Source organism: Onychomys torridus, chromosome 10 (assembly GCF_903995425.1).
Source record: "Onychomys torridus chromosome 10, mOncTor1.1, whole genome shotgun sequence".
NCBI lineage: Eukaryota > Metazoa > Chordata > Mammalia > Rodentia > Cricetidae > Onychomys > Onychomys torridus.
Genome location: NC_050452.1, coordinates 1,048,210 through 1,074,262, shown reverse-complemented (window position 1 = coordinate 1,074,262; position 26,053 = coordinate 1,048,210). Strand labels below are relative to the sequence as shown.

The 26,053-nt window shown below is 43.8% G+C and overlaps 1 protein-coding gene across 4 annotated transcripts in view; it reads right to left on the bottom strand.

Moving 5' to 3' along the window:
* Positions 1 to 8,670: 8,670 nt before the first annotated feature.
* The window catches only part of Sptbn1 (spectrin beta, non-erythrocytic 1), a 162,586-nt gene continuing 145,203 nt past the window's right edge, over positions 8,671 to 26,053 (bottom strand). For 3 of the 4 annotated variants that reach the window (XM_036200976.1, XM_036200977.1, XM_036200978.1), the window contains 12 exons: positions 25,362 to 25,566; positions 24,667 to 25,041; positions 23,969 to 24,213; positions 22,517 to 22,655; positions 21,494 to 21,578; positions 19,489 to 19,685; positions 18,704 to 18,813; positions 18,080 to 18,143; positions 13,335 to 13,573; positions 12,279 to 12,452; positions 10,831 to 10,873; positions 8,671 to 9,996 (listed from right to left, as the gene is read on the bottom strand). In XM_036200976.1, the coding sequence (XP_036056869.1) occupies positions 9,778 to 9,996; positions 10,831 to 10,873; positions 12,279 to 12,452; positions 13,335 to 13,573; positions 18,080 to 18,143; positions 18,704 to 18,813; positions 19,489 to 19,685; positions 21,494 to 21,578; positions 22,517 to 22,655; positions 23,969 to 24,213; positions 24,667 to 25,041; positions 25,362 to 25,566 (2,095 nt within the window). In that variant the 3' untranslated portion in view covers positions 8,671 to 9,777. Of the gene's footprint in view, positions 9,997 to 10,830; positions 10,874 to 12,278; positions 12,453 to 13,334; positions 13,574 to 16,406; positions 18,144 to 18,703; positions 18,814 to 19,488; positions 19,686 to 21,493; positions 21,579 to 22,516; positions 22,656 to 23,968; positions 24,214 to 24,666; positions 25,042 to 25,361; positions 25,567 to 26,053 lie in introns of those variants that run through there. The other variant, XM_036200979.1, reaches the window with a different exon arrangement.

Below are 26,053 nucleotides of genomic sequence, written 5' to 3'. Positions count from 1 at the left end.
CTGATTCTCAAGCTTGCACACAAGAACCATATACACTGCGCCATCTCCCCAGCCCCAATATTATTTTTATGCATTAGCTTTGTAGTTACAAATTTATTGATTCTAAAATCCCTCACATTATAATCACTATTCTCTGTGTGTGTTGACCAGTTCAGCTGTTCCCTAAGACTTTTCAAGTCTTTTCCTGTACTGAGATCATAGTGTCCTCACTTATTTTCTTTGAAAAATAATTTTTAAGGGTTGATGAGATGGTTCCTCAGATAAAAGTGCTTGTTACACAAGTCTTATGAACTTCCACTGTGAAAGAAGAACTGATTCTCAGAAGTTTTCCTCTAACCTCCACATGCAGGGCATGGTATGCACATACCCAATACATCACAGTACACACACACACACACACACACACACACACACACACACACACACACATGGTCCTTTGCTCTGGAAATATTTTCCTCTGACACCTATATTTTGTTTCATTTAATTTTATCATTTATATTTGAGGCATGGTGCTACTCTATAGTACAGGTGGTCTGAACTCACTCTGTGGCCCAGGCTGGTCTAAAATTCATGGCAATCCTCTTGCTTCAGTCTCCAGATGTTGAGATTACAGATATGCACCACCACACCATTGCCTTAGTGAATTTTAGAGTGTTAGGTGTTTATATACTCATTTTCATTCCCTCCATCTAAAGGCTAAGAACATTGGTACTATGTCTTATTTTAATTTGACGTATTTTTATTTTCAAAACTTTAATTCACTTCTCTGGGAAATTTTAGTTGAGGGTTTAAAGTTTTAAGATCATCCAAATGTGTGTGTGTGTGTGTGTGTGTGTGTGTGTGTGTGTGTGTGTGTGTGTATGTGTGTAGGCCAGAGCTCAACCTCAGGAGTTACCTACCTTATTTTTTGAGACCAGGTTTCTCATGGATTTGGAAAACACTGATTTGGTCAGGATGGCTTGGCAGCAAGCCCCAGAATGCCTGCTGTCTCTGCTCCCCAGGGTTAGGATGACAGGAATGTGCCTCTGTGCTCAAGTTTCTTTGCATGAAACTCCCTCATGCTTGTGTAGCAGGCACTTTATCAGCTGAACCATCATCTTCCTCAGCACTCATCCATTTTTTTAAAATTTGCTTTTATATGTATGGATGTTTTGCCTACATGTAAGTCTGTGTTCTGTGTGTATCTGGTGTCCTCACAGGCTAGAACAGAGCATCAGTTCCCTTGAGACTGGAACTACAGGTTGCTCTGAGCAGCTATGTGGGTGCTGGGGATTGAACCTGGGTGCTCTGGATGAGCAGCCAGTGCTCTTAACTACTGAGCCATCTTTCCAACCTGCTTCATCCAAATTTCTTTATAGCATTCATTGAAACTTTCCTTCTTCCATTGATCCTGTGGTCTTCCTTTTACTTTTGGTTAGAATAGCATCTATTCTGTATTGGCTTGTATTACATCAATATAAGAGCCTGGTGTGGTTCCCACCACTTCTTTCAGTGTGTTTATTTGCCATTTAGTTCAGCTAAAGTATATTTTTCAAAAACAGTCCCAGGCTTTTAAACTGAAAATTTGTCAGAAATGTCTATGAGCAGAAGTCAATTTTTAAAAATGAAACCTTGTTCTTATCTATCCGCACCGCTTTTGTCTACTTGTTGGGTTGGTTTTCTTTTCCCAGGTCACATTATTTCACGTTAGAGGTATCTCTAGTAGGCAGGGGTATTCAGTGTACAGCCCTCATCTAGCATGTCACAGGCACTGGTTTCCATCCTCAGTATTTAAAAAAAAAAAAAAAGTTCCATAGTATTTTATTTCAAATTTGAATGAAGTCTTATTATAATTTTACAAGTATTCTTTGCATAAAGGAGCCCTTGATTCCATATTTGACCCAAATATGGCCTTTTGGGTGGCTCTATTATCGTATTAGAAAAGAATTTCCCATTTAGATTTTCTGGGAATATCAGATGTCTTGATATTTAAAATTCGCCTATAGTTCAGCTAATTCTGGGAAGAAAAAAAGTAGTAGTGTCACAATGGGCACCTGCTGGCTGGTGGACAGGACCTGAGTGATAGCGCCTGAGATTGTCCTTGGGCTACCACATACATGGGTGCCTATGCATCTGCATTTAACCACATACCACACCACACACACGAACCTAGGTTTGTCCTGGGAGGCTGGAAGAGGAGGATTATCATTATAATGATAACATGATAGTGATATTCTGTCTACAAAAAGACCAGTCATCAATCTGTGTTTGCATAGCTGCTGAGGGACACAACAGAGGTTCTGTGGTCTGTACTTGTCCCCCCCCCCCCCCACCCCATTTCTGTCACAGCAACACCTAACAGAAACAGAAAACAGAATCCAATTTTGCCTCATGATTGCAATCGTTTTAGTCTCTTGTGGCAGGAGCGTCAGCTGTGACTGTTCACTTGGCTGGGGCTCGGAAGCGGGAAATGATGGAGATCGGAGGGCAGGGCCTGACCTCCAAAGGCCCCATCCCCCAGCCAGGCTCCATACCCTTCAAAGCAGTGTCACAAGCAGCTTAAAGCATGAGCCTGTGAGTGCCAGTTCAGATTTAAACCATCCCATGGCCCTTCCCAAGAAGGCCCTCAATCAAAGAAATGGCAGAAGGTTAGCTCTCTTTTTGCTAACACTAGATTCAAGGCCATTGCTTCTCAGCTCAGAGAAGCAGGAGAGAACCCAGCAGGTATCAGTTCAGACTGAGAATGAGTGCTGGAGAGGGTGTCAAGAGTTCTAAATCCCTGGAGTTATTTGTATAAGCACAAAATGTAAGTCCCTCCCCTGTAAAATCAATGTTACCTCATCTGCAATAAGGTTTTGATAATGCAGCTTGGCATGGCATCGTGGACAGTGTTGCCAGTAACTATTAGCAAGATAAAGTTACTGTTTGAGAATGAAGAGAGTAAACAAATAGAGCCAATTGCTCAGTTCCACATCACATCACTGGCTGAGTGGCCTATGGGTTGTTCTTGCATGCTCTGTTCAGCTTGAGCTCATTCTCAGCAAAGCTCATCTCCTGTATGGTATGCTCATGCTCAACTCCACATCCACAGAGCCTAGGCCTGCACAAGAGGCCAGTGAGAAACCGGACAAATATTCTCCTTCCAAGCTAGACATAATACACTGAGTGAAGATGAGGCAGTGGGACAGACTGGTCGTAAGATCAAGAAGGCCTTGTTGAAGCTTCCGATACTATGGTCTAGGCCCAGCAGCTCTGGCTTGGATGTCTTCCTTTCATTGTGGTGGCAGTCCTACTCTTAGAACCAGCAACACCAAAGTGACTGCAGCATCACTGTGAGGTCACATGAGTACATAGCATGAGTAGATGGCTGAGGGGAGACCTCAAACATGCACTGGCAGCTAACATTTGCAAATGTTGTCATAGCCAGTGTGGCACGACAGTCCTCCTAGTTGGCCTCTACGTGCTACATAAACCTTGCAATGGAGTATATAGGTCCTCCTCCAGCTCCAGAGCCCAAGGACCAGAGGGGGCATCTATTATACTGCCACAGAGGGTTCTTCCTCCCTCTCCTCTCCAACAGTGATAGATGATGGGAATATTAAAGGCCACAATTTAAAATGACAGGTTCATCTCTGCAAACTAGGGTCCTATCCTGTAATTTAAATTCTTCCCCTCCTGAGGCATGTTGGACATTCTGCCTCTTCTCCAAATTCTGCAATGGCCTCTTCAGCAAGCATCATACCTGAGTCAATAGCTTCCCCCAAAATCCATGAGGACCTTCTCAAAAGGAACAGATTAAAATGATCAGTATCTTTTGGAGGACCTTATTTTAAAACTTGCTTTCATGGCCCCATCATTGCCACCTTCCAGTTCATCTGTGCTGGAACAGGAACACAATAAACCAGAGCTCACCAAAGAGCACCGTGCTTTGTGGGTACAGGGAAAGCAAGCAAGGGAGACAGGCATTTTTTTTTTTTTTTTTTTGATTCTCAATTTGATGGTCTTCCTGCCTAGTGCTTTTCTTGCTGATCCTTTGGCAGGGATTTTGCTAATGTGTAAATTTAAAAGATTTCTGTGTATGTGTGAGTGCCAGCATGTATGTATGTGCACCACATGTGTGCCTGGTACCTGTGGAAGCCAGAAGAGTCCAGAAACTATGGCTAGAGTTGGTTATGAGCTGTCAGGTATGGGTACTGAGAACCTGAGTCCTCTGCAAGAACAAGTGTTCTTAACTGCTCCACTGTCTCTCCAGCCCTACGTGTAAACATACAGCACCACATCAGCTCTTTCCCTGCTGACTTATAGTATGTGTGAAGTATTCCTCCAACAGCTGATGGAGCAGGGAGCTTTGCAGATGGTAGCAATAGGAGCAGGGCCCACTAGAAGACCTTTCTACTTGGTAACCTGTGTCTGCTCTCCCAAGCCAGGTGCGGCCCAAAGTAGCATCTCAGTTGGAAAATAAAGGGGCACTTTTAGGATTTGCAATGCCAGGGGTCAGCCGAGTCTGTTGGCAAATGTGTTCAAGAGCAAAGTACCATCAGGTAGACAGAACTGAATTATGGTGTGTTCAGCTCTGAATCCCAGCCCCGGCCCCCGCACCACCCCTGGCCCCCTCCTGCCCCCCAGTAAGGACTGTGGCACTAAAGCTCCTGAGCACTGCTTCTTCCTGAAATGGCTGGCACTGAGTGGGGGTTACTTGTCATGGGGCTGGCAGGAAAATCCAACAGTTTAACCATCCTGGTCTCAAAGACTATATATTTTTTTCCACTCAAAGAGCAGAAGGTAAGGTGTAAACTAAGATAAAGTACATAGGAACAAGGTCCTACAACTCACAAGGTAAGACGTGGCAGGTATGTTTAACAGCTGGCAGAAAGAAAGCGCCAGATTTGAATATCAAGTGCTGGCTTCAAACTGCACTCTATGCCATCTTCATTAAGTGGGTAGACAGTTCCCTTAGAATGGAGGCAGCGGCTCTCAACCTTCCTACTGCTGCAAACCTTTAATACAGTTCTTCATGTTGTGGTGACCCCAACCATAACGTCATTTCATTGCTACTTTATAACTGTAATTTTGCTACTGTTGTGAATTGTAATGTATCTGATACGCAGGATGTAAGAATTGCAACCCCCAAAGGGGTCATAACCCATAGGTTGAGAACCTCTGCCTTAGATGAAATTCTTGGATGGGAGATTAAAACACTTTTCCCTTAGAAAAGTAAGCTGGAAGAACAATGAAATTAATTCACTGAGACAATCTAAAAGGGCAACTGCACTCTTGAGTAGATGCTCCTGGGGGATGTGCTAGGACTTGGCCTCTATCCCTAGTGGAACTCTCCCACGTTCCACCTTACCCAGACACCCCATAAAGTCCTTGTGTTTCTGTAATATAAAATCCCTTCTTTTTAAAGATTGAGTTGCAGGAAACTGCCTCCATTTCCATTTGAGACAATAGGTCTCCAAAGTGTGACAAATATTTGAAGGGACAAGTGAAGGCCAAAGGGAAACTTTCAAGCCCAGTTGCTTCTTGTGGCCCCATCATATCCACCCTCCAGGATGTCTGGGGACAGGAACACAATGACCAGGGCTCAGCAAGGAGCAGGCGTTGGTCTTGAGTGCAGTCCTTTGCCTAGTGTGTTTTGCTGAGGCTTGACCTTGATCAGAACAAAAGGAAACTCTGATTGCTGGATTTGAAAGAGACACCACAACCAAGACTGCCTCAGACACTCTGCCTCAGGAGCCCTAAGCATTTGGGAAGTCCTATGCCAAGCTAGTAGTCGGAGAAGACTCAAAATGAGGCATTGCTTTGGAACAGTGTGAATCCTCCCATACTGCCTTCACTTTAGCTTGGTTGTCTAGTACCAGGATTTGGTGGTGCCTTCTCCTTGAATGGAAATACCCTAGTCATCTTGGGTCCTTAGTTTAAACCAAAGAGAGCCAGATGTAGTGACATAAACCTGTAATCCTAGCACTCGATGACCCAATGGAGGAGGGTTACCAGCTTGAGGCCTAGGCTGCAAAGCAAGACTCTGACTCAACCAAGTATCCAACTTAACCAAACCAATCAACCACCCACCCACCCTACCCAACCAACCAACCCCAAACAGAAAACTCAGGTCTAGTTCTACTTTGTGAAATTCTTCTTTTAAAAGGCTGATCTCTCAGAAACATAGCCAATGGTCAAGGACAATGCAAGTCCTTCCACAGCCAGGGCCAATGGAAGCTGTCCTTTACAAGTTGAAAACTATTCCCGCCCCCTTTTTTTCACTGAAGGGGTTGCCTGTCTTCTTCAAGTTGGCTTTAAACCTTGGAAACCCTTTTAAAGCACACATTTATTTCTTCCTTTATGTCTTTAACCCAAAGAATTGGCCAAAGAAAAGAAAGGCAGGGGCTCAAGGGGAAACTACATTTTAAGGGAAAGTGTTTCAGAAACCAGAGGGATTTAAGGAACACAGCAGTTGGACCAGTTAGATATACAACTCCAGAGTCAACAAACCCACCCTAAGAGCCACCAGTCAGGCAGCAGTCACAAATGAGCATCCTGCCAGGCGGTGGTGGCGCACGCCTTTAATCCCAGCACTTGGGAGGCAGAGGCAGGCAGATCTCTGAGTTCGAGGCCAGCCTGGGCTACAGAGTGAGTTCCAGGAAAGGTGCTAAAGCTACACAGAGAAACCCTGTCTTGAAAAACAAAAACACAACACAAATGAGCATCCTGTTCCCCATTAGGCTTGCACAGGCTCCATAGCAGCCTGTGAGAAGAGGGAACCAGGGCAAGGGATGGGAGATGGGGGCCCTTTGTTGTAGTGGGTAGCCATTCCAGCATTGACCTGGAAGTTCCAACCCCCACTAAGGCTTCAGTAACGATCACGCCTACAAGGCGGGGCTGAGAGAGGACGCTGAAGACCCAGGATCCAAATGAGAAGGATCTCTTGGTGCCTGGACCCTGGACGCTGGAGGTAGATGGAGCAGAGATGTTCCAGAGAACACCGCCGGACTGCGCCATACCTTTGCCAGACCCTACAATCTACCTATTCCTTCATTTGTAAGGTCGCCACAAAATAAACCTCCCTTTTAATTACGTGGAGTTGCCTTAATAATTTCACCAATAGTTTGTCCAGATATTACAGGTACAGCAAAAACTACCCAAAAGTGAGACTGAAAGGGAAAATGGAGACTATTCAACAAACTGTCCAAAAATAATTTTAAACTCTCCAATAGCTTCGGAAGGTATCTGCTCCAATAAAACCTCACACACAAGTGATCATGCTCATGGCTGTATTCCCAAGTGTCCCAGTGAGAAATGCTCTTCATTAAGTTAACAACTAAATAAACTATGGTATGTCCACTACAGCAAATTATTCAGTTGCAACAAGGAACAAACTACTGACTAGTGGGACATTAACTTATCTCCAAATAATTGTGCTGAGAAAGGCCAACCCTAAAAAGCTCTACCACCCTGTAAGACTCTCGAGGGAGAAGTCAGGTGATTGCCAGAAGTTTAAAGGGCAGCTGGAGGTGGAAACAGATGTAAGGGATGGAGGGACCCTCATGGAGATGCTGCTGCTCTGTCTCTGTCTCTCCAGGACACTACTCTGGGCCAAGCAAAGGGAACTGTATTTCTTACAGTCACATGCCAGGTTTCAAATACTGTAGGTAAAAAGGCTTAATTAAAAAACGACTGGGTGTGGTGGCTGGTAGTCCTGGTACTTGGGAGACTGAGGCAGAAGGAAGCCCTGAGGTCAGAACAGCCTATCCCAACACATGCCACAAGCAAACAAGCCCGTATGTTCTCAGCAGTTGTACCCTGGTCATGTGTATACACTGGGGCAAAGCAAATCAAAAGTAAGATATTCTAATTTTATGCCCCCTGTATCTCTGAGAAAAGCAAAAAAAAAAAAAAAAAAAAAAAAAAAAGAAAGAAAGAAAAGATTCAAAAGATTCTGATGGAATACAGAAAAGTATTGATAGAAAAAAAATCCAATTTTGAATTTGAATATAAACTTAAGCTATTTTTTTTTTTTCTTTAGCTAAGGCCTACCACCATCAATGAGCATTCTTCAAACTCAGATTCTGGTCTTGTTTGTAAGACTATTTCCCAGTAGAGGACACCAGGGTTTCTTAGGCAAGCAGCTGGCTGCAGGTCCTGAGACAAGGGATGTGTTACATGAGCTGCACAGCTTGCCTTCCAGATAGGGAGAAAGCTACCAACCATCCTTAAGGCTGAATCATAAACCATACTATATCTATGAAATTCCAGTGTTTCCCACCTACAGTTTTCCTGGAACATAGCCACACCCATTTGTTTGCATATCACCAGGGATGGCCTTTGTTCTACAAAGGGGAAGCAAGTGGGGTGGGGATGGAGGTGGGCAGGGGCGGTTGCGCAGTACAGATTTGCCTGGTTTAAAATATTATCCCTTACTCTTTTTCATAAAATATTTACCTATCCCTATGTCAGGGTTCAAGGCTACAACAAGCTATAAAATATGAAATCTGTATGTGTCATCACAACACTCCTATCCATTCTTCATTTGCTACAGCTTTCAAAGCCAGGTGTGACACACACACACAAAATGTGACAGAGGATCCCGTATATAATCATCATATAATGCTTTCTGTTTGCTATTTCTTCCCTTGCGATTTCTCTGGTAGGCATGCATGCACAGGAGAGGAAAACACCCGTTAGTCACTAGGGTAGATTTAAAAGCATTTAATGACATAGCATATATTTAACAGATAGGGCAAACGTTGAGAGGTACAGGTCGTACATGGAGCACCAGGCCTGAGCCACTCCTTGACCACTCCTTGTCCAGGCTCAGACTCTGGAGTTCATTCTTATCAATGCCATTTTGATTGTGCAGTAAGATGAAAATTTGTCATTACAATAGTTACAGTGAGAGAGAAGTGCACACTATGTATCAAATAGCAAGGTAATGAAGCAAATTATAACTGTGTGGCCACGCACAAGCAAGTAACCATTAGAGTAACATTACTTTGTCCAGTAAATGCTTCAGTTCCACTTATACACTTACCAATGATTTAAAGGGTTTATTATACATCTAGCTTTATTATACTTTGTACTAGAATTATCTCAAACATACAATATAATGTATTTCAGAAAAAAAAGATTGAAATTACAGATTATTTAAAACCTTAACAGTTTTCTATTCCTTCTTGTATACCGACATTCTGAACTGTCACAGCAATTGATGCAGAAAAGCCGCATGTCATGTGTTAGTAAGTGATGCCAGATACAAATGGTTTGGCCTGTAGGTTTACATGGAGCTGCACTATGGCTGCAGCAAGAGATCATAATACACAATCTGTTTAATAAAGGTTATACCCACCGTGGGCACTTGTAATAGTCAAGACTCAGGGTAACCATTGAAGTGAATAGAGAATAGTGTCAGGAAATCGGTCCATCGTCTCTGGAGAGCACAGGAAATATTTGTGTAAGCACCGCTGCCTTGCAAACCAACAGCATCAGAGGCGGGTTATTTCCAACACAGCCTCACAAAATTGAGGAACAGTTTAAATATTGAGATCTAATCTATATAATTTCATTAAAAAAAAATCTGGCCTTCCCTTTGCACCTCAAACTTTTGTAACTTGGAGATAAAATGTTTAGGTATGTTTCCCCCACCCTCAGAAATACTCTATAAATTAAAAAATTTATTTTTAAAAAAAAGAAGAAAAAAAATCAACTACATGGAGGAACATTAGGCACAGAGTAATGGGTTGGTCTGAGCTTGCATGCTGGACTCTCACTCAAAAGGTCAGAAGGGCAGGACGAGAGGGAAGTTCACTTCTTTTTGCCAAAAAGGCTGAACCGCTTCTCTTTGTCTTTCTCCTTGTCCTTCTCCCTCTTGCCAGGACTAGATTCGCTGGTGATGGTGACGACGCTGGTGGGTAAGGTCTGCGCCCGGCTGGATGCTGGCGTACTCTGTGTGCTGGCGGACATGTCATGTTTGTCAGAGGAGATGGCAGAGGAGATGGCCTGGATCCATGTGTTCATTTCCTCCTAGACAGAGAGACAGAGGGGTGGGCATGAGGTGCTCAGGGCTTACGTTGGGAGCCGTGCCTCTAACTAGGTTCATTGTTCCTAAAGCCATCTCTGCTTTATCAACAACAAAGAGTGGATATGGCTTGGCCTCTCAGAAAATGACACAGGCCACTCTGGGGTATAGTCCTACTCATCTACAGGAGCTAGAAGACTAGATATCATTCTTACCCTAGAAAGAACTCTTCCTTCCTCCCTTAAAACAAAACAAAACAAAAAAACTTTTTTTTCATTATGTTCATGCATGCATGTGAGTGTGTGTCCATATGCATGTGTGTGTGCATATAGATTAGAGGACAATTTTTCAGTTCTCTCTTTAAATAAAGTGGGTCCTGGGGATTGAACTCAAGCCATTGAGCTTGGTGGCAGGCCCTTTACCAGCTAAGCTATATTACAGGCCCCTCCCTTTCTTTTCCAGGGTATCTCTCTTGGTAGAAGGGGCCTTTTCAAATTTAAATTGCTACACATGTCCATCATTGAGCTAATTCTCTCTCTTCTCCCAGGTGGAGCAGTTAACAGCAGTGAATACAGTACAGAGGCTTCTGACTGGCCATTAGGACACGCACCATGTCCTGGGCCACCTTGACCCACAAGGAATAGCAGGCAAGGTCTTTGCTCCGAGGCACCAGTGGACCTAGTAGATGTTGTACTAGCTTTCCTCCCTGGGTGAGGGACAACAAGATGACATGTGCTGCTTTGGGGCCCAGTGTTGGTGACTGTGGAGACCAGACAGACATCCCACAACGCTTCCATGCTCTTCAGTATCTGAGAAAATGAAACTAAGCAGTAACTTACGTCATCTTTGGCTTGGAAGAGGTACTCATTGCCATCATTTAGTCTGTAATTTCAAGAAAATGACATTTTACAGTTGTGTAGGTAACAATTTTATGTCAGGAAAGTTAAAAAAAAATAATCTCTCATCTAGTGTGAGTTACAAGCCGGATTTACCTCAGAAATGCCAATAGAGCTACAAGCACCATTGACTGCACAGGCCTGGTGACAGCCCCCTGGTCATTAAGAAGCCATACAGTCACCAGACCAACCCAATATGCACAGGCAATCTGGTGCTTTAATCCAACAGAAGTACCAAAAAAGCCCAACCCCAGGAAGGCTTGGCTTTGTTATGGCAAATGCCACTTGGACTCTTAATTGCTGACCAGAAAGGAATTCAAGAGAAAACTCTTCAAAAACGTGAGTTCTCTTGAAATTCTAGCTTTTGGGTCTATGTCTCCCACATCTGCAAATTCTAGAGATACTAAATGACATGGAAAAGGTCTCCTAGATTTTTCTGATAAAAATGAAAAGCAGTCATGCCTGGGAGGCCATCAGCATGACACAGTAATGTCTGGCACTAGGGGTGCAGCAGTAGGAACTTACTCTGAGGTCCATGGAGGATGTGCTAAGAGAAAACAGTTAAGGGGCCAGGCTCTCTGGGACTCTTCTGACAAAATGTCTGTATCTAGGGTCCTCAGGAGAGCCATGTCAACTCCAACCATAATCCCTTAGTGTCACCATTGGCCCAGAGCAATTAAGAGGCAGCTTATCAGATCCCAGAGGAATGTAGCAATCAGTAGCAAATTAACTAGCCAGCAAGATATTTTACTTTTACACTAAGAAGGTATTTTAAAAATCTGTGTGTGCATGTGTACTTGGCAGGTCAAAAGAACCTGGAGGAAGTCCTTCCATCATGTGGGTTCTGCTTGAGAAACAAATGGTATGCCTATTTCCAAACACAAGGAGAATGGGGTGTGGATGTGGTGGGAGGGGGTGTCTTCCACAAGGAGGAGTCATTTGGAAGCAGAAGTGTGGGAAGAGCTGGGGAGGATGGCCTACTTCACCTAAGTACTTCCTGTTTGTCTCCTCAGGCTCTGGGATGACCTACAGTACCTTTCTCTGGAACAAACAATGGTAATTCCTCAGTATGCACAAGCCACAAAGACTCAAAATGTTTTTTTTAAAGCTTCCATTCTATAGTGAGACGTTAAAAGCCCACCAGCAGTGCCAGGGAACAGAATGTTCCAAGTCATGAAATGAGAGCTCCTTTTCCTCTGAGTCCAGCTGCACAGCTGAGCACAGGGAAGTGTCCAGAATCCAGCGAGTCTCACTAGGTCATATGCAAACTGGATATTCACTTTCTTAGGGACCGAGAATGACAGGCAGAAGAACACTCGTACAGTGCTTTTGTGGGAAAATCAACCCAGAGCGAAAGGGACATGCCCAGGCAAACACGTGATAATGCTCACCTTAGCTTGAACACATGCTTCTTCTTCTTGTAATCCAGGGCCACTTCACAGACAGCCTCTTTCAAAGTCACAGGGACTTCACTGTGGTAGGGGATGCCAGAAGCAGCACTCTTGGCATCTTTATAGAAGCCCATTTCTTGGTTATTTATGACACAATAGACATTGTGCCAGGACCTGAGTGAGTGTGGTAGAGAAAGAAAGATCAAGGTTCTTTGTCTCCCACTTGCTAAAAGAACCCAGAATCTCACATGAAAATCATCTTCACATAAGGAACTGATATGGAATAATCCCTCACCCACACCCATGCAGCCTGTGGGACAGCATGTAAGGCTCAGCAGTAGCTGTGAGGGGACATGCAAGCTGCCATTCTGTCACATGTTGCTTTTCACTGATGCCCAGGAACACAGATAAGGCTTCTTATTCTCAGGTACAACCTCCCCCGCCTTAGTGCCATCTTTCTGTGGTTCATCCACTGGCAGGAGAGTAGATCCAGGGCCTCTAGTATTTATGATACCCTTGGGAGAGTTAGACTAAGGTGTGCCCCAGTGGTATGGCAAACTGTTAGAATAGGTTACAGACTTTATATGTACATAGCAGTCTCAGACATTTGGTTGACCAGCTAAGCACACAAGCTGTAGAGTTGGATGTGATTTTCACCTCAGCATCGCCATTTACTAGCTGTCTTAAAGAATATGCTTTTTATAATCTGTCAGAGCCCCGCTTCATCAGCTAAACAATAAAACTAGACTGGCGGGAGATGATAATGTGAAGACTCACATGGAGGAATGATGAGTGCTGGTGAATGCTAAACCCACAAGAGTCATTTCACTTCAGGAAGACTGTTCAACCTTACCCTAGCAAGCTCCTCCTCAGGAAGAGTCATAGGCTCTATTCCTGCCATTCCTGTTCACATACCATGACTTACCCCTCTCCCCAGTGAGCAATTAGAGAAAGGCAGAGAGAGCTCTGGCACTTCTGAAGGCGGGACCAGCATGACCCTGGGCCACCTCCACAGGGGTGACTTCCCTTCCCACTTTCCACCTGGGCTGCCTTTACCTGCTCGAGGCTTTCTTATTGTGGGCCTCCCATTCGTGCTTCCGATTGAGGAAGCCTTCCATCTGGGCCGCTGGTGTCTCTTGTGTCCTGGCTGGCAGGGTGGCAGCACTCTGAGCCGGAAGTGCAGATTTGGCCTTGCGGTCAGAGGTGGGAGAGGGAATGGGACTGGACTCTTTGGAGCTTGTTCTCTGCTCTGCAGCACCGTTGACCATTTCATTTCTGTCCATGGTTTCTGCCATCTAGGGACATCGGAGAGGCCATTCAGCTAACCCCGAGAGCAAGGGATGACCACATACGCTCTGACTCGCACACGTGGCTGTGTATAAATGCCGGGCACAGATGGAGGCAGTACAGTAAAACCATTGCACACCCTGCAAAGCCAGCTGGACGCCAAGGACATTAGAAGGTGGGAATGGATTAATGACCGCCCACTTGCGGGGAAGTGAGAAAAGCGAAATGCCAGTCTGCGTTTTACTGCACTTTACTCCTCTGACAGCTCAGCTCAGCTCCTCTTACAGTCACTAAAACACAAAGACAGCGTAACAATCACACATACTAAATACGAGAGTGGACGTTATACAGCAGCCACCTTACAACCAAGGGTCACCAGAAGGGCTGAAGTAGAAGCAAAAGGGCATTCACAAACAGACGGAGAGACAGTCTTACCAGACTACATAGCATTCCCCCAGATGCAACAAGGGAACACTTTTGGTTTCTCAAAGAGGCTCCCTCCCTGGCTCTTCTCTCCCCACCTCCAAAAACCACCATAAACACATGCAGAAATTAGGACAACAGTCATGCACTTCCTGTCTACCATCCCCGTTAGCCTTCAGAACTTAAGAGCTGGAAGGAAATGAGGCAAGTCAACAAATGCCAACTGAACCACATCTGCCCAAGTTGAATCGTGAGTGGGTTGTAGTTTTTGTTAAAGGAGCTGGAAAAGCCAATCACAGTCACTCAACACCACACAGCTATTTACCCCCAAACAAAGACAGAACCAGGGCCTTCCCCATCGCGGGTGGTTGATCACGGTGCCTTGCTGCACTGAGACAGCCAGGCTTCCAGCAGCTCTGACCCTTCAGTCTGGAGACGTCTTCAGGAGCGTTCCTTCCCAAGCTCACTTAAATTGTAACCCACACGGTTTTTCGGCTTTGGAAATGTAGTAGTGTCTTGATTCATTATCGTTTTCAGCCTGTGTACCATCAACTGTGTACCATTAACTGTAGCAGCCTCTGGCTGCTATACCCAGGGCATGGATTAGCAAGTTACTAAAGCTGGGTGTGGCTGATGCTTTAGTTGATTACAGACAACCTGCACCCCTCATACACAGACAAACATGGAAGTATCAGTGGCACAGTCATTAGCTATCACCCCACCACTGTTGCCCAGAGTCGAGTGACACCCAATTAGCAGCAGCCTTGGCAGTGTAAGAGGTAAACTGGCCACCACCACTTGAACACTCAGATCTGTCAACCCTCTTGCTTAGGTCTTGTCTAGATGGATGGGCACAGTGCTTCATTTTAAACAAGGGTAAGTATCTGGGAAAATGGTAATGAAAACTTGGCAAAAGTGCAGGGAATTATAAACTTACGTAAACTATCATAATTAGCATCAAGGTTTAGGGTGTGACTAGAGACTATATAATCTTAAGGTTGTTTTTGAATAAAATTCTCTATTCTCATACCAATATGGGAAATATATTATTAGGGCAAAAAGACACGGGGGTGGGAGTGGGGGACAGAGTACTTACTTAGCCTAGCTTTGCAAGCAACAGCCTGCAGATGTGGTATGAGCAATAGGCTACTACATTTTCCCCTTTCTCTTTTCACTTCATTCTTAAGACAGTGTCTTGCTACATTGCCCAGGATGGGTTCAAACTTCCAATCCTCTGGCCCGACCCTCGCCAGCTGGGACTGCAGGTATATCCCATTACATCTGGCTTCTCTTTAAACTGTTAAGGGCAGGTTGCAGGAAGGGAAATAACCAAAACAAAACCCAAGTCAAAAGAATGTTGAGTGGATCTTACAGTTGACACATCTCTTCTAAGAGATCTCAGGAAACTCATGTAGGAGCAAGTGTGAGTCGGTGTGGAAGGCCTGAGCCAGGTGTGAGTGCAGAGAAACATGGGTTAGTACACACAGACACCAGGTTGAAAAAAAAATTTAGTGCTGCAGGTTTGACTTGAAAACCACTAGTACAGTGACTTGGGTGGGCAGAGGTTTATCTACAAAGGGCTGTCATTTATCAGAGTTGATCACATCTTAAGGTAGGTGAAGACAAGGGAAGTCTCTTTTGATGAAAATTCTGCAGCAAAAATTTTTTCTTTGGAGTTAGAAGGAAAGAGAAAACCCCAAACCAGTATGCAGAGATAATTAATGTTTATGCATATGAATGAATCACTAACCAAGGAAACAATGAAAATAAAAGGAACAAAAATGAATTTTAATGGACATGTGCTTTAAGCATGCCAACAGACAACACACCACTAGAGACAAACATCAAAAGCAAATCATAATGCTATGATCAAACAATGGTACATGTGATCCCCGCCACGCCCCATGTTGTTGCTTCTCTTTAGCAATTAGTTCAGAGTGCTTTTATGGCCAGGCACATCTGAGACACTGAAATCAGGAAGTGAACATGAATGCAACATGATAACTAGTAACACAGGAAACACCTGATTGGTTTTCAAAGTACATGAAGCAACACCATTTTCAAGTTCATTAATATGAGTCTCTGCATCATAACCCAAAAGAATGAAATTGTTTTATCTTCTTCCAATTCAATCCAATTGTTAATTAAAAAATAAACAAAAATAGGCATGAAAGCAATGCTAAAAAATGTCTTAACAATCCTCCTGTCTTGTGGGTTTTTTTTTTGAGCTGGGGACCGAACCCAGGGTCTTGTGCTTGCTAGGCAAGCGCTCTACCACTGAGCTAAATCCCCAACCCGTCTTGTGTGTTTTTATGGGTTTTGTCTTTTGAATTAAAAAAGCATTAATATTTGGTATCAGTCTGATGATACAAAATTTAAACACACAGACATGGAAACATATCATATATGAATACACACACACACACACACACACACACACACACACACACACATGTATACATATATGATAGTGACATAATGATTTGGGGCCATAAAGACATGGTCAGGGGACCCTAGTAACCAAAGAAAAAGCTAAAGTTTTTTTTTTCCCCTAGAATAAATTTGGATGTGTTTTAAGGCAGAGACCCAATAATGATGCATACTAGCCCAGAACATAAGCTTGGCATCTATCTAGATACCTATCTACAGTCCCAGGTAGATAGATATGTACATAGAGATTAGGAAAAACAGACAAGATGCTATATGACGTTATCCTGACAAAAGAAAAAAAATGCATCAGAAATGAAAAGACAAATTAGACTTAGCTCATGGAAAACACATACCAAACAGGGTTCTGACTCCACTAATACATCTAAATATGGCAAATAAGCAAGGGAGTGTCTTGCAAGGCTTTGCTGTAATGCGAGTTTGGTTTGGTTTTGATGAAATCACTGTTCACCAGCTTTTACTCCTAAGAAAAAGGATTTCTGTTAAAACGTTTTCAATCCCTGCTAGTGGCCTGATACATGCCATCCTGAAGACTCCTTACTAGAGAACTCCACAAAGAATCTTGAGAAAAGGAATGAATTCTAAGATTCAATGGAGACATACAAAAGAGTGTTTGTCTATAGAGACAATGAAGTAACCTCTAGGGCCAGGACACCTCTCCAAGTGCTTCCAGGCATGGGCCATTGAGAGTGTACCGTTCAAGTAATCAGGATGAATCAAAATGGCTTTTGTTCCATTTGCTTAAAAAATTAAAACATAGTTTTGACACCCTGAAATCTCTGACTGAATAGAGGCCTGAGGTCTGGTAGGCAGGCTTCTGAAACACGCTGAGGCTGCTGGCACCTGCCCTGTACTGAGTGCTGGCAGTGGTGACAATGACCAAGACAGAGCTGGTGGCAGCAGTCAGAGGAAATTGATTTCCCCAGGCTGACTGCAATATATGTCACACAGAGTCCTACGGTTCTAGGTTGAGGACTTGGCGGAAAAGAGAGGATTATTGGGTTCATACAAAATAAATGACCTGAGGGTCTCAGAACATTTGGGGTCCGGCACCTAAACTGAAACAGCTCCCCAACAAGATTAATCAGCTTCTTTCCTGTCATTTCAATGGATGCATTCTCCATGGAATGTTACAGAACAACTGCAGGTGTAACCCTAGTGAACATCGCCTTCCTCATAAATCAGTCCTCCTAGTTACTAAACTACTATAAAGCTAATAATACTTGTAAATGACATAGCACCTATTGCAGAGAACTGTTAGTATAACTTGGGTGTGTCATACTTGTTAGATTCTAGTTTCTTTATTGTGCTGTAATTTAATTTCAATTACTCATGTGAAATCTTAATAAAGTAAAAAAGCTCACAATAAATAAAAAATAAGTATGCTGCTTTGAGGCAATGAGCATCCAAATAAACAAAATTAAATTCAAACAAATATGAAACCAAGGAAGGCTATGAATTAACTAAAAATTTTAACACTTTAGGTGACATGAAAGCCAAAAGGTCAAAACCAACAGGATGTAGAAAGAGTTGTTCTTGACAAACAGTAGTGAACTTCACAGTCCAGACCATGAATGGTCACTGGCTGTCCGTCTGCTATTAAAGTTTTTGTAGTTTTGGTACATTTGAGAGCGGTAACTAACCCGTGGAGATCCCTGTTCAGCCGGCAAGCCATTCTGGGAAACTTGGTCTCCTTTTGAAGTATCCCTGTTAGGATGAGATTGGGAAAAAAGAGGAAAAGGAGAGAAGGGGAACAGTAAGAAGGGAAGAGAGGAAGCAAAACAAAACAAATATGAGCGTCCTCTGTCACACAATGCCAAGTTGTTAAACTTGGTACTTCTAGACAGACACTAAAATAGAGTTAAGCCTTCAGAAACACTGGCACCACTCCCACACCACATAACTCCACCATATATATTTTTATGGACCTTATAAGCCATCAGTAGCCATTTACAAATAGAAAATCGGTTTTCCCCTAACACAAACTCACTGGCTTGAACCCTCAGTGTGTTTCTATCTAGTGAGTCTCATGGAAAAGTATGTATGTGTGTACTGGGGCCACCTTCTCCATTTGACTCTGTGTGTGATTGTTTACAAGTTAAAGTGCTCATCTGGTACTTAGGATGGCTATATGAATTCTAAATACTATAAAAGAAATAATGAATAGGAAGGATATGTGGCATGGCTCCACAAGGCAAGATTAGAACAGATACCCCCAAACTCATTTGTCACTGAAGTCAATGTTCTAGACACTCCCAGAGCCTTACCATTGCTGGGACTCAGCCTCCTCTGAAACCTTTGTGCTTGGCTCTGGAGAAGGCGGCCGCCTTTCTCTCTCTTCTTCCTCTTGCTGTCTTCGCACTTCCAACAGCTCCAACTAAGGGAGGACAGGGTACTGTTTATCATGGCTCAGACCCTGCAGCATGCTTTTGAGAAAGGTTCTAGAAGCCTGGGAAACCTTTTGTACTAGACAACCTCAAGGGTCAACACTCCAAACACAGTGGCCATATGTTTGTGTACACTGTAGCTACAGTCTCAAACTGCAAGGGATGGAGGGTTGTCTACCCCAGCTGGAAAATTCCTCTGGGTGGTTGTATGACCCCTGCGAGTAGGGATTTTATTTCAAAATTTAACTCTGCAGCTCTTAACTGCGTTGAGGAGGAAAAGCTGCTGGGGGTTTTAAGCTGGACTTTCCATGAAGTCTCAATAAAAGCCCAGCACAGACCCACAAAAACTTTGAAGGAAGCCATTTGTATTGTAGTAGAGAAACAGGGCAGGGGGTGGGGGGTCGGGGAGCCACAAAACAGGTCTACCTGAAATGAATCCATTCCATGAGCAATAAAAATACTCTACTAACTCCTGAGAAGAATGGAAGTCAGAGTCTACTCTCTGAGTAGGAAAGTTTTGGAAGAAGAAAGATCAGTACTAAGTTCTACAGTAAATAAAGCTTTGGCTGGCAGAACATCATCTGGGACGGAGATGATTTAACAGTCAATCCCGGCATCCACACCAACAGGCAAAGCATTGTGCTCAACATCCCAAGGTCACTTACTGTTGTCAGTCTTTCCAGGGCAGAGAATCTCTCATCCCAGGTTGCTGCAGACTTTTCAAATGCCTCGTGGCGCTTGATGAGCTTCTCTACTTCATCCACACTCTGGCCAATTTCACGGCTGGACAGGTACGGCTCCTGCCCAAGCAGCCAAGCCTCAGCCACACTGGCATCCCTTGAGAACTGATGAACCTCCAAAACTGCACAGGGAACCAAGAGTGAGTGTGGATCACAGGCCACATGATAGCACTGTCCTAAACACACCTAGCTTATCATCTATGGAACTGAAATGCCATCAAATGTAAACACAGTGAGCCACGAAAATAACCTGAATGCTGCCAAGAGACATGTCACTAAGAATAGGGATAATTTGCTTTAATTGGGATATAAAACACACACACACTCATACATGTAATCATAAAATATTGTTGTCTTTTTAACTTTCTTCTCAGTTTGCCAAACATCGATACAAGTTACATTTTATATATAAGCACATACTGCAACATCAATCTAAGAATATTCCTATTTTCCAAGAGCCATGTGTGGACAGTGGCTCTCAAGTGGACTGTATTATAGACCTAAAATGTATTCTGGTCATAGACCCTAATTCTAAGAGATAAGATTGCAGAGCCTTACAGGACACACAACTTATACACGCTGGACTATGCAGGTGGAACAGGCACCCACATAGCCGCTTGTATTAAGCTGAAGTATAATTTTCTCTGGGGGATTGAGAGGGTGGATTACTAAAGAAGGGAGGAGACAGGTTTCTTTCTACGCTACATTCTGCTCCTCTATGTGAGAAAAAAGTTCTCCCACTGCAGCTACAAGGAAGGAGGTGTATTATTAGAACTGGCTAATCAGACCTGTCAACACCAGTTTTCCTGCATCTCACTCAGCAGTGACTGTGGGCACTAGTTACAGGAGCAAGGCCTCATTTTGAAATCGTGATGGACCCCCCCCCCCATTTGAGTAGGGATGTAGTTCAGCAGTAGAGCGCTTTCTCAGCATTTAAAAATCATTAGGTAACAATATCACATTAATTAAAGCAAAAACAAAAACAAACAAACAAAAAAACTGTATGCTTTCCATGGATACCCAAAAAGCAACATCTCTCTCTCTCTCTCTCTCCATATATAGTTCTTTGTTTTTTGAGACAGAGTCTCTCTACATAGCCTTGTTTATTCTTAGACTAGGCTGGCCTTGAACTCACAGAGAACTATATGCCTCCACCTCCCAAATGCTGGGATTAGAGGCACACACCATCACACCCTGCATATTTTTATTATTTATGTGTGTGCGTGTTCATTTGAGTACAGGTACCCACAGAAGCCAGAGATGTTAGATGCCCTGCAGCTTGAGTTATACAGGGTAGGATGCTGTGGGATGTCTTTCTGCACACTATGAATATATGTTGCTCTGACTGGTTGATAAATAAAGCCATTTGGCCAATGGCGAGGCAGGACAAGATTAGGCGTTACATTTGAACTGAAGTGAGAGGAGAGTGGGAGAGATGCCAGCCGCCGCTCAAGGAGCAGTAAGATGCCAGCGGACCAGTAACACTATGGCCACATGACAACATATAGATTACTAGGAATGGGTTAATTTAAGATGAAAGAAGCTGAGCCATTAGGCCATACAGTTTATAATTAATATAAGCCTCTGAGTGATTATTTTATAAGTGGACCACAGGGCCCGATGGGACTGGAGAAACTTCCGGCCACAGTGTGAGCCTCTGACATGGGTCCTGGGTACCGAATCATATCATCTGGAAGAGTAATAAGTGCTTTTAACCACTGAACCATCTCTGTACCACACCTGAGAACTTAAAAACAGTAGTCAGCAAGCAATACTATACTGAGAAAGAAACATTTAAAACTTTAAAAATCATTAGGTAATAATATCACATTAATTAAAGCAAAAACAAAACAAAAACAAAAAAAAAAATGTATGCTTTCCATGGATACCCAAAAAAGCAGAAAGATAAATGAAGTATGCATGTCCTTACTCAGTCTTAACCATTCCCATCGGTCTTCCCACTTGTCAATCATTTCTTTTCTTTTTTCCGTCAACTGCAGTAACTTTTCCTTGATCTGCACAAAAAACAAGGGCCTTAATAAAACACTGCAACCTTCTGTCTTCTCCACTTGATGGTCACTTCGTACAAGAAAATTTATTTTCCCCGAAGCTAACAAGTATCAGCTGAGGTGTACCTTCCATGTCTTGGGAGTGGAGAGAAAAACACAGCTAGTTTTTTAGAAGGGAAAGCTTCTTGTGTTTAAGGCTGCTTGTGGTGCACACTATGTTTTGCCTCACTAGACTTTAAAGCTCCTGGAAACTAACATTTATGAAGAGAGGGACAATAATACAGGCAAAGCCTTGGCTTCTCTGAGAGACATCCATTCCTGGGAAGGATACTATGCAAGGGATATCAGTACCAGAAACCTAACCAGAACCTGCCGCCATCCACCAAGAAGACCAAATGCAACACGAATATAACCACACAGTGCCGATGGAGGAGTTCACGGGCTGGTGTTACACCTGAGATCCTCAAAAATTACCTCTGGCTAAACAACTACTGATCTAGGGCCTACAGTTTCATGTAACAGTCACTCTTGGCAGACAGAGTTAAGTTTCAAAATTATGCAAAATAGTGTATTTATTTGCAAATGTGTAGTAGACCCTGTTAAAGGAGGTCCTGTATGCAACACAACTACACAGAATGAAAATATTAGAAAAACTCTAACTACAATGAACATGTAGACTTGACTTTTGTCATTTCTTAATACAGTACAATGATTTGCCCTGTGTTAGGTATAACATGGGATCCAGAGATGTTTTGAAGTTATGAATCAATCCTATGCCATTTTACATAAGGTATCTAACCATCTATGGACTCTAGCATTCAGAGGTCCTGGAACCAATCCCTGTAGATTCTGAGAGACAATTACAAAGACACGATGCAAAATAAAAATCATTTTATACCCTAACACCAGATGAGTTTATGTCTCAAAGCAAAACAGCATCCTACCTCCTCAGAAGCGTAGTGTTTCCTTGCCAGCAGGGATTTCCCAAGTTCAATGCAAGTTGTAAAACTGTCATTACGAGCATCAATTTCAGCTTTGATACCTTGATGATTATTCATTAACAGTTCAACAGATGACACATCCCTATAAGAAAGTAACATCTTCTTTAAGGGGCCAAGCTTTTCAAATAAATATGTAGGTTTTAAAACACATAATCAGAATGAAATTGACAGCTAATTGTCCTTTTTGGACTGGTTCACAGCTCTCACTCAGGCTGAGTCACTGGAACTAAAGTTCAATGTCTTAACTCAGGACCAGCTGGCTCTGTGACACTCAAATGCATCTTTAGGTGCATACAAGAAAACTGCTGGATTTGGCTTCACATCTTAACCTTTAAACACAGTGCAGGCAGACACTCCTTCAAGTAGGCACAAAGGCAGTTATTTGCAACAAAGAACAGCTGTTAGTTGATGTCTTTGAGAATAAAGAACTACAAAGCCAGATGTGGAAGAAAGGACACACCTATACTATAATCCCAGCACTTGGGAGCGGAGGCAGGAATATTTTAGGTTTGAGGCCAGCTTGGCCACAGAGTGAGACCCTGTATCCACAAAGCAAAGCAAAACAGAAAAGAAGGAAAAGCACCCAGGCTTGGTGATGTGTACCAGTAATTCCAGACATAGGAGTTCAAGGCCAGTGGAGTCAGCATAGTTAGCAAGTACATGAGTCACAGTCTCAAAAAAAAAAAAAATAAATAAAACAAATGTTAAAAATTTAAGCCTAGAGCAACTTGGGAGGCTGAGGTAGAAGGAATGCAGTTCAAGGCCTAACAATTCAGTGAGAGCTTGTTTCATAAGGGGAGGGGAGATAGGTAGGGGAAGGTAACAGCGGGGATGTAGTTCAGCAGTAGAACGCTTTCTCAGCATGCATCCCCGGTTCAATGGCTAGCAGTGCACATGTGTAGACAAGCTGGAGGTAAGGAGCTTAGAAATCAAAGACTAACTTTGCCATAAGACCTTCTCATGGATCAAAATCAACAGAGCCTGGCCAAGGATACAGCCTCTTCTTAAGACATAAATAAGCACTTCACTCATCATGGTGCTTTATTTTTGTTACAACAAGAGCTAGCAAGGGTGAACTGCTGGTTATGTATGCCTTACTCTATTCATCTTTGAATGAAAGCAAACTAAAGGGAAGATACAAATCACTTCCGGACACTTGAAAAAAAAAATGTCAAGGATGACCAACACCTTTGTAATATATATGAAAACGAACAGTGACTTTTAATATAACAAAGACACAGAAAAATAAAAAAGCCTGGGCGGGAAGGCCTGGGTGAGTGTGAGGGTGAAAACGTCACCCTCAGCTCCTTGTTCCCTAACAACGGTGTGTGGTAGCCAACCGAAGCAGTGAGGCTCTTCTCTGAACATTCACACCTCAGAGGCTAGGAGCCTTACCGTGGTTTCTCCTGGGCCTCAATCTGCCGGATGACATCTTCCATCCAGAGCATGAGGTCACGCACCATGCTGAAGAAGCGGAACTTGTCTCCCGTGTCCACTAGCCGCACCCTGCGACCCTCACAAGCATCCAGCAGGGACTTCCAGGCTTCCAGAACTTCATTCTCACGCTTCTGGATGTCATCGGCCTTGTCCCCTGCATAGGCTGCCTGGAGGCGGGCTGCATCCTCTTGCAGCTGCCTCACCTATGAAGCCACAGGGAAGAAAAAACAGGTTCACTACTCTGGCCTTGCCTATCACCTTCCTTACTCAATGCAGAAAAATAAATTTGCATTATTCAAATAAAAAAGCATACATTTCTTTCTTGGTATGGTTGGTGGAAAACAATGACATTGTTTTCAAAGTAATCCTGATGTCATGCTAACATAAGGAACTTGTATTGAAGCCTATTAACTTACAAATGCTTATCTGTGCCTCTACCTCATATAAACACCAGCATTTTCATCTAACATTATTTGCAAGTATGACACAATCAGAACTGTACAGACTGCAATGCTTTCCTGTATAGGGAAATGTGTGTGTGTATGAACATGTGTGCTTAATTTGGGTAGTAATTTCAGGTATGTTCGGAGGAGCTACAGGGTACAGAGAGGCTCATGATACACACAAAGATACTCTATAAGGACAGCTCCACCCACCTGAGTGCCCAGAGCCTGGATGTCATGCTCAAAGGTGGTGTGCATTCTCTGTAGGGTCTCCACAGTGTTCTGATCTCTTCCAAGCTCCTCAGGGAGTTTCTTGTGTTTGTCCTGGATGCGGCCAAAGATCTCCTTGGCATCATGGTAAAACTTATGCAGTTCATAGGAGGCAGCAAGAATCTGTGTTCTGGTGTCAATGAGCTCCAGGAGGTCAGCCCAGGCTTCATTGAGACCATCTTTCCACTCAGCAATGGTGGCAGCATCTGAATGTCCAGAGTTGATGAGGTCATCTGCCATATGATTGACTGTATCCACACGCTCCTGCCCAATGTTTCCTGTGTCTCGAGCAAATTCTCGGAACCGTTCTTGTAACATCTGAAATAAGAGTGCACATAAAGAAATCACTGAGTCCACTGCTTTTACACCCCATCACATGACTGCTGCTGGAAAGAAGCTGCTCAGCGGGAGGCACAAACTGATATGCAATTCCTAAGAACCACAGATCTCTACTGCAGAACCTACCTTGTCTCTTGTGGAGAGGTTATCCAACCCATGGCAAAGTCACCTGACAGAAGCACCAAGTTGAACCCACACCTATGACCTCTGGTGTGCGTCTAGCATCGACTGGATCTGCTCACAGCTGGCCTTCCATACCCCACCCGCTACACACCACTCACTCCGCCCGAAGTACTTGCCGTGACATGCTCATAGTCCTGCCCCAACTCATGGGACCCTGCGACCACCTCCCTCTCAGCAATCCACTGTTCCAGGTCATCGACCTCCCTGTTGAGCTGGAACAGCCTGTGCCTTTCATCAAGTTTTCCTCTCCTTTCTTCAGCAAGATCCTTCAGGCCAGCGTACAGCTTGTCCACTTTCGACTGCCGCATGCTAATGCGCTCGCTGAAAAAGAGAACTAGCTGTCTTCATCCAGAGGAAACAAATGAGCAGGATCCTGTCACATAAAATTTCCCCCAAGCAACTTCTGCTTAACCTGTTTCGTCTAGAAACAAAACTCTGAATGACCTGTTTCAAATGATGAAGAGTAGGGAAACAAAACACAGTAATCAAGACCGAAGGCCACCCTGCGTCCACACTGCACTGCTGGCTCCTCCACCCTGCGTCCACACTGCACTGCTGGCTCCTCTACCCTGCGTCCACACTGCACTGCTGGCTCCTCCACCCTGCGTCCACACTGCACTGCTGGCCCCTCCACCCTGCGTCCACACTGCACTGCTGGCTCCTCCACCCTGCGTCCACACTGCACTGCTGGCTCCTCCACCCTGCGTCCACACTGCACTGCTGGCTCCTCCACCCTGAGTCCACACTGCACTGCTGGCTCCTCCACCCTGCATCCACACTGCACTGCTGGCTCCTCCACCCTGAGTCC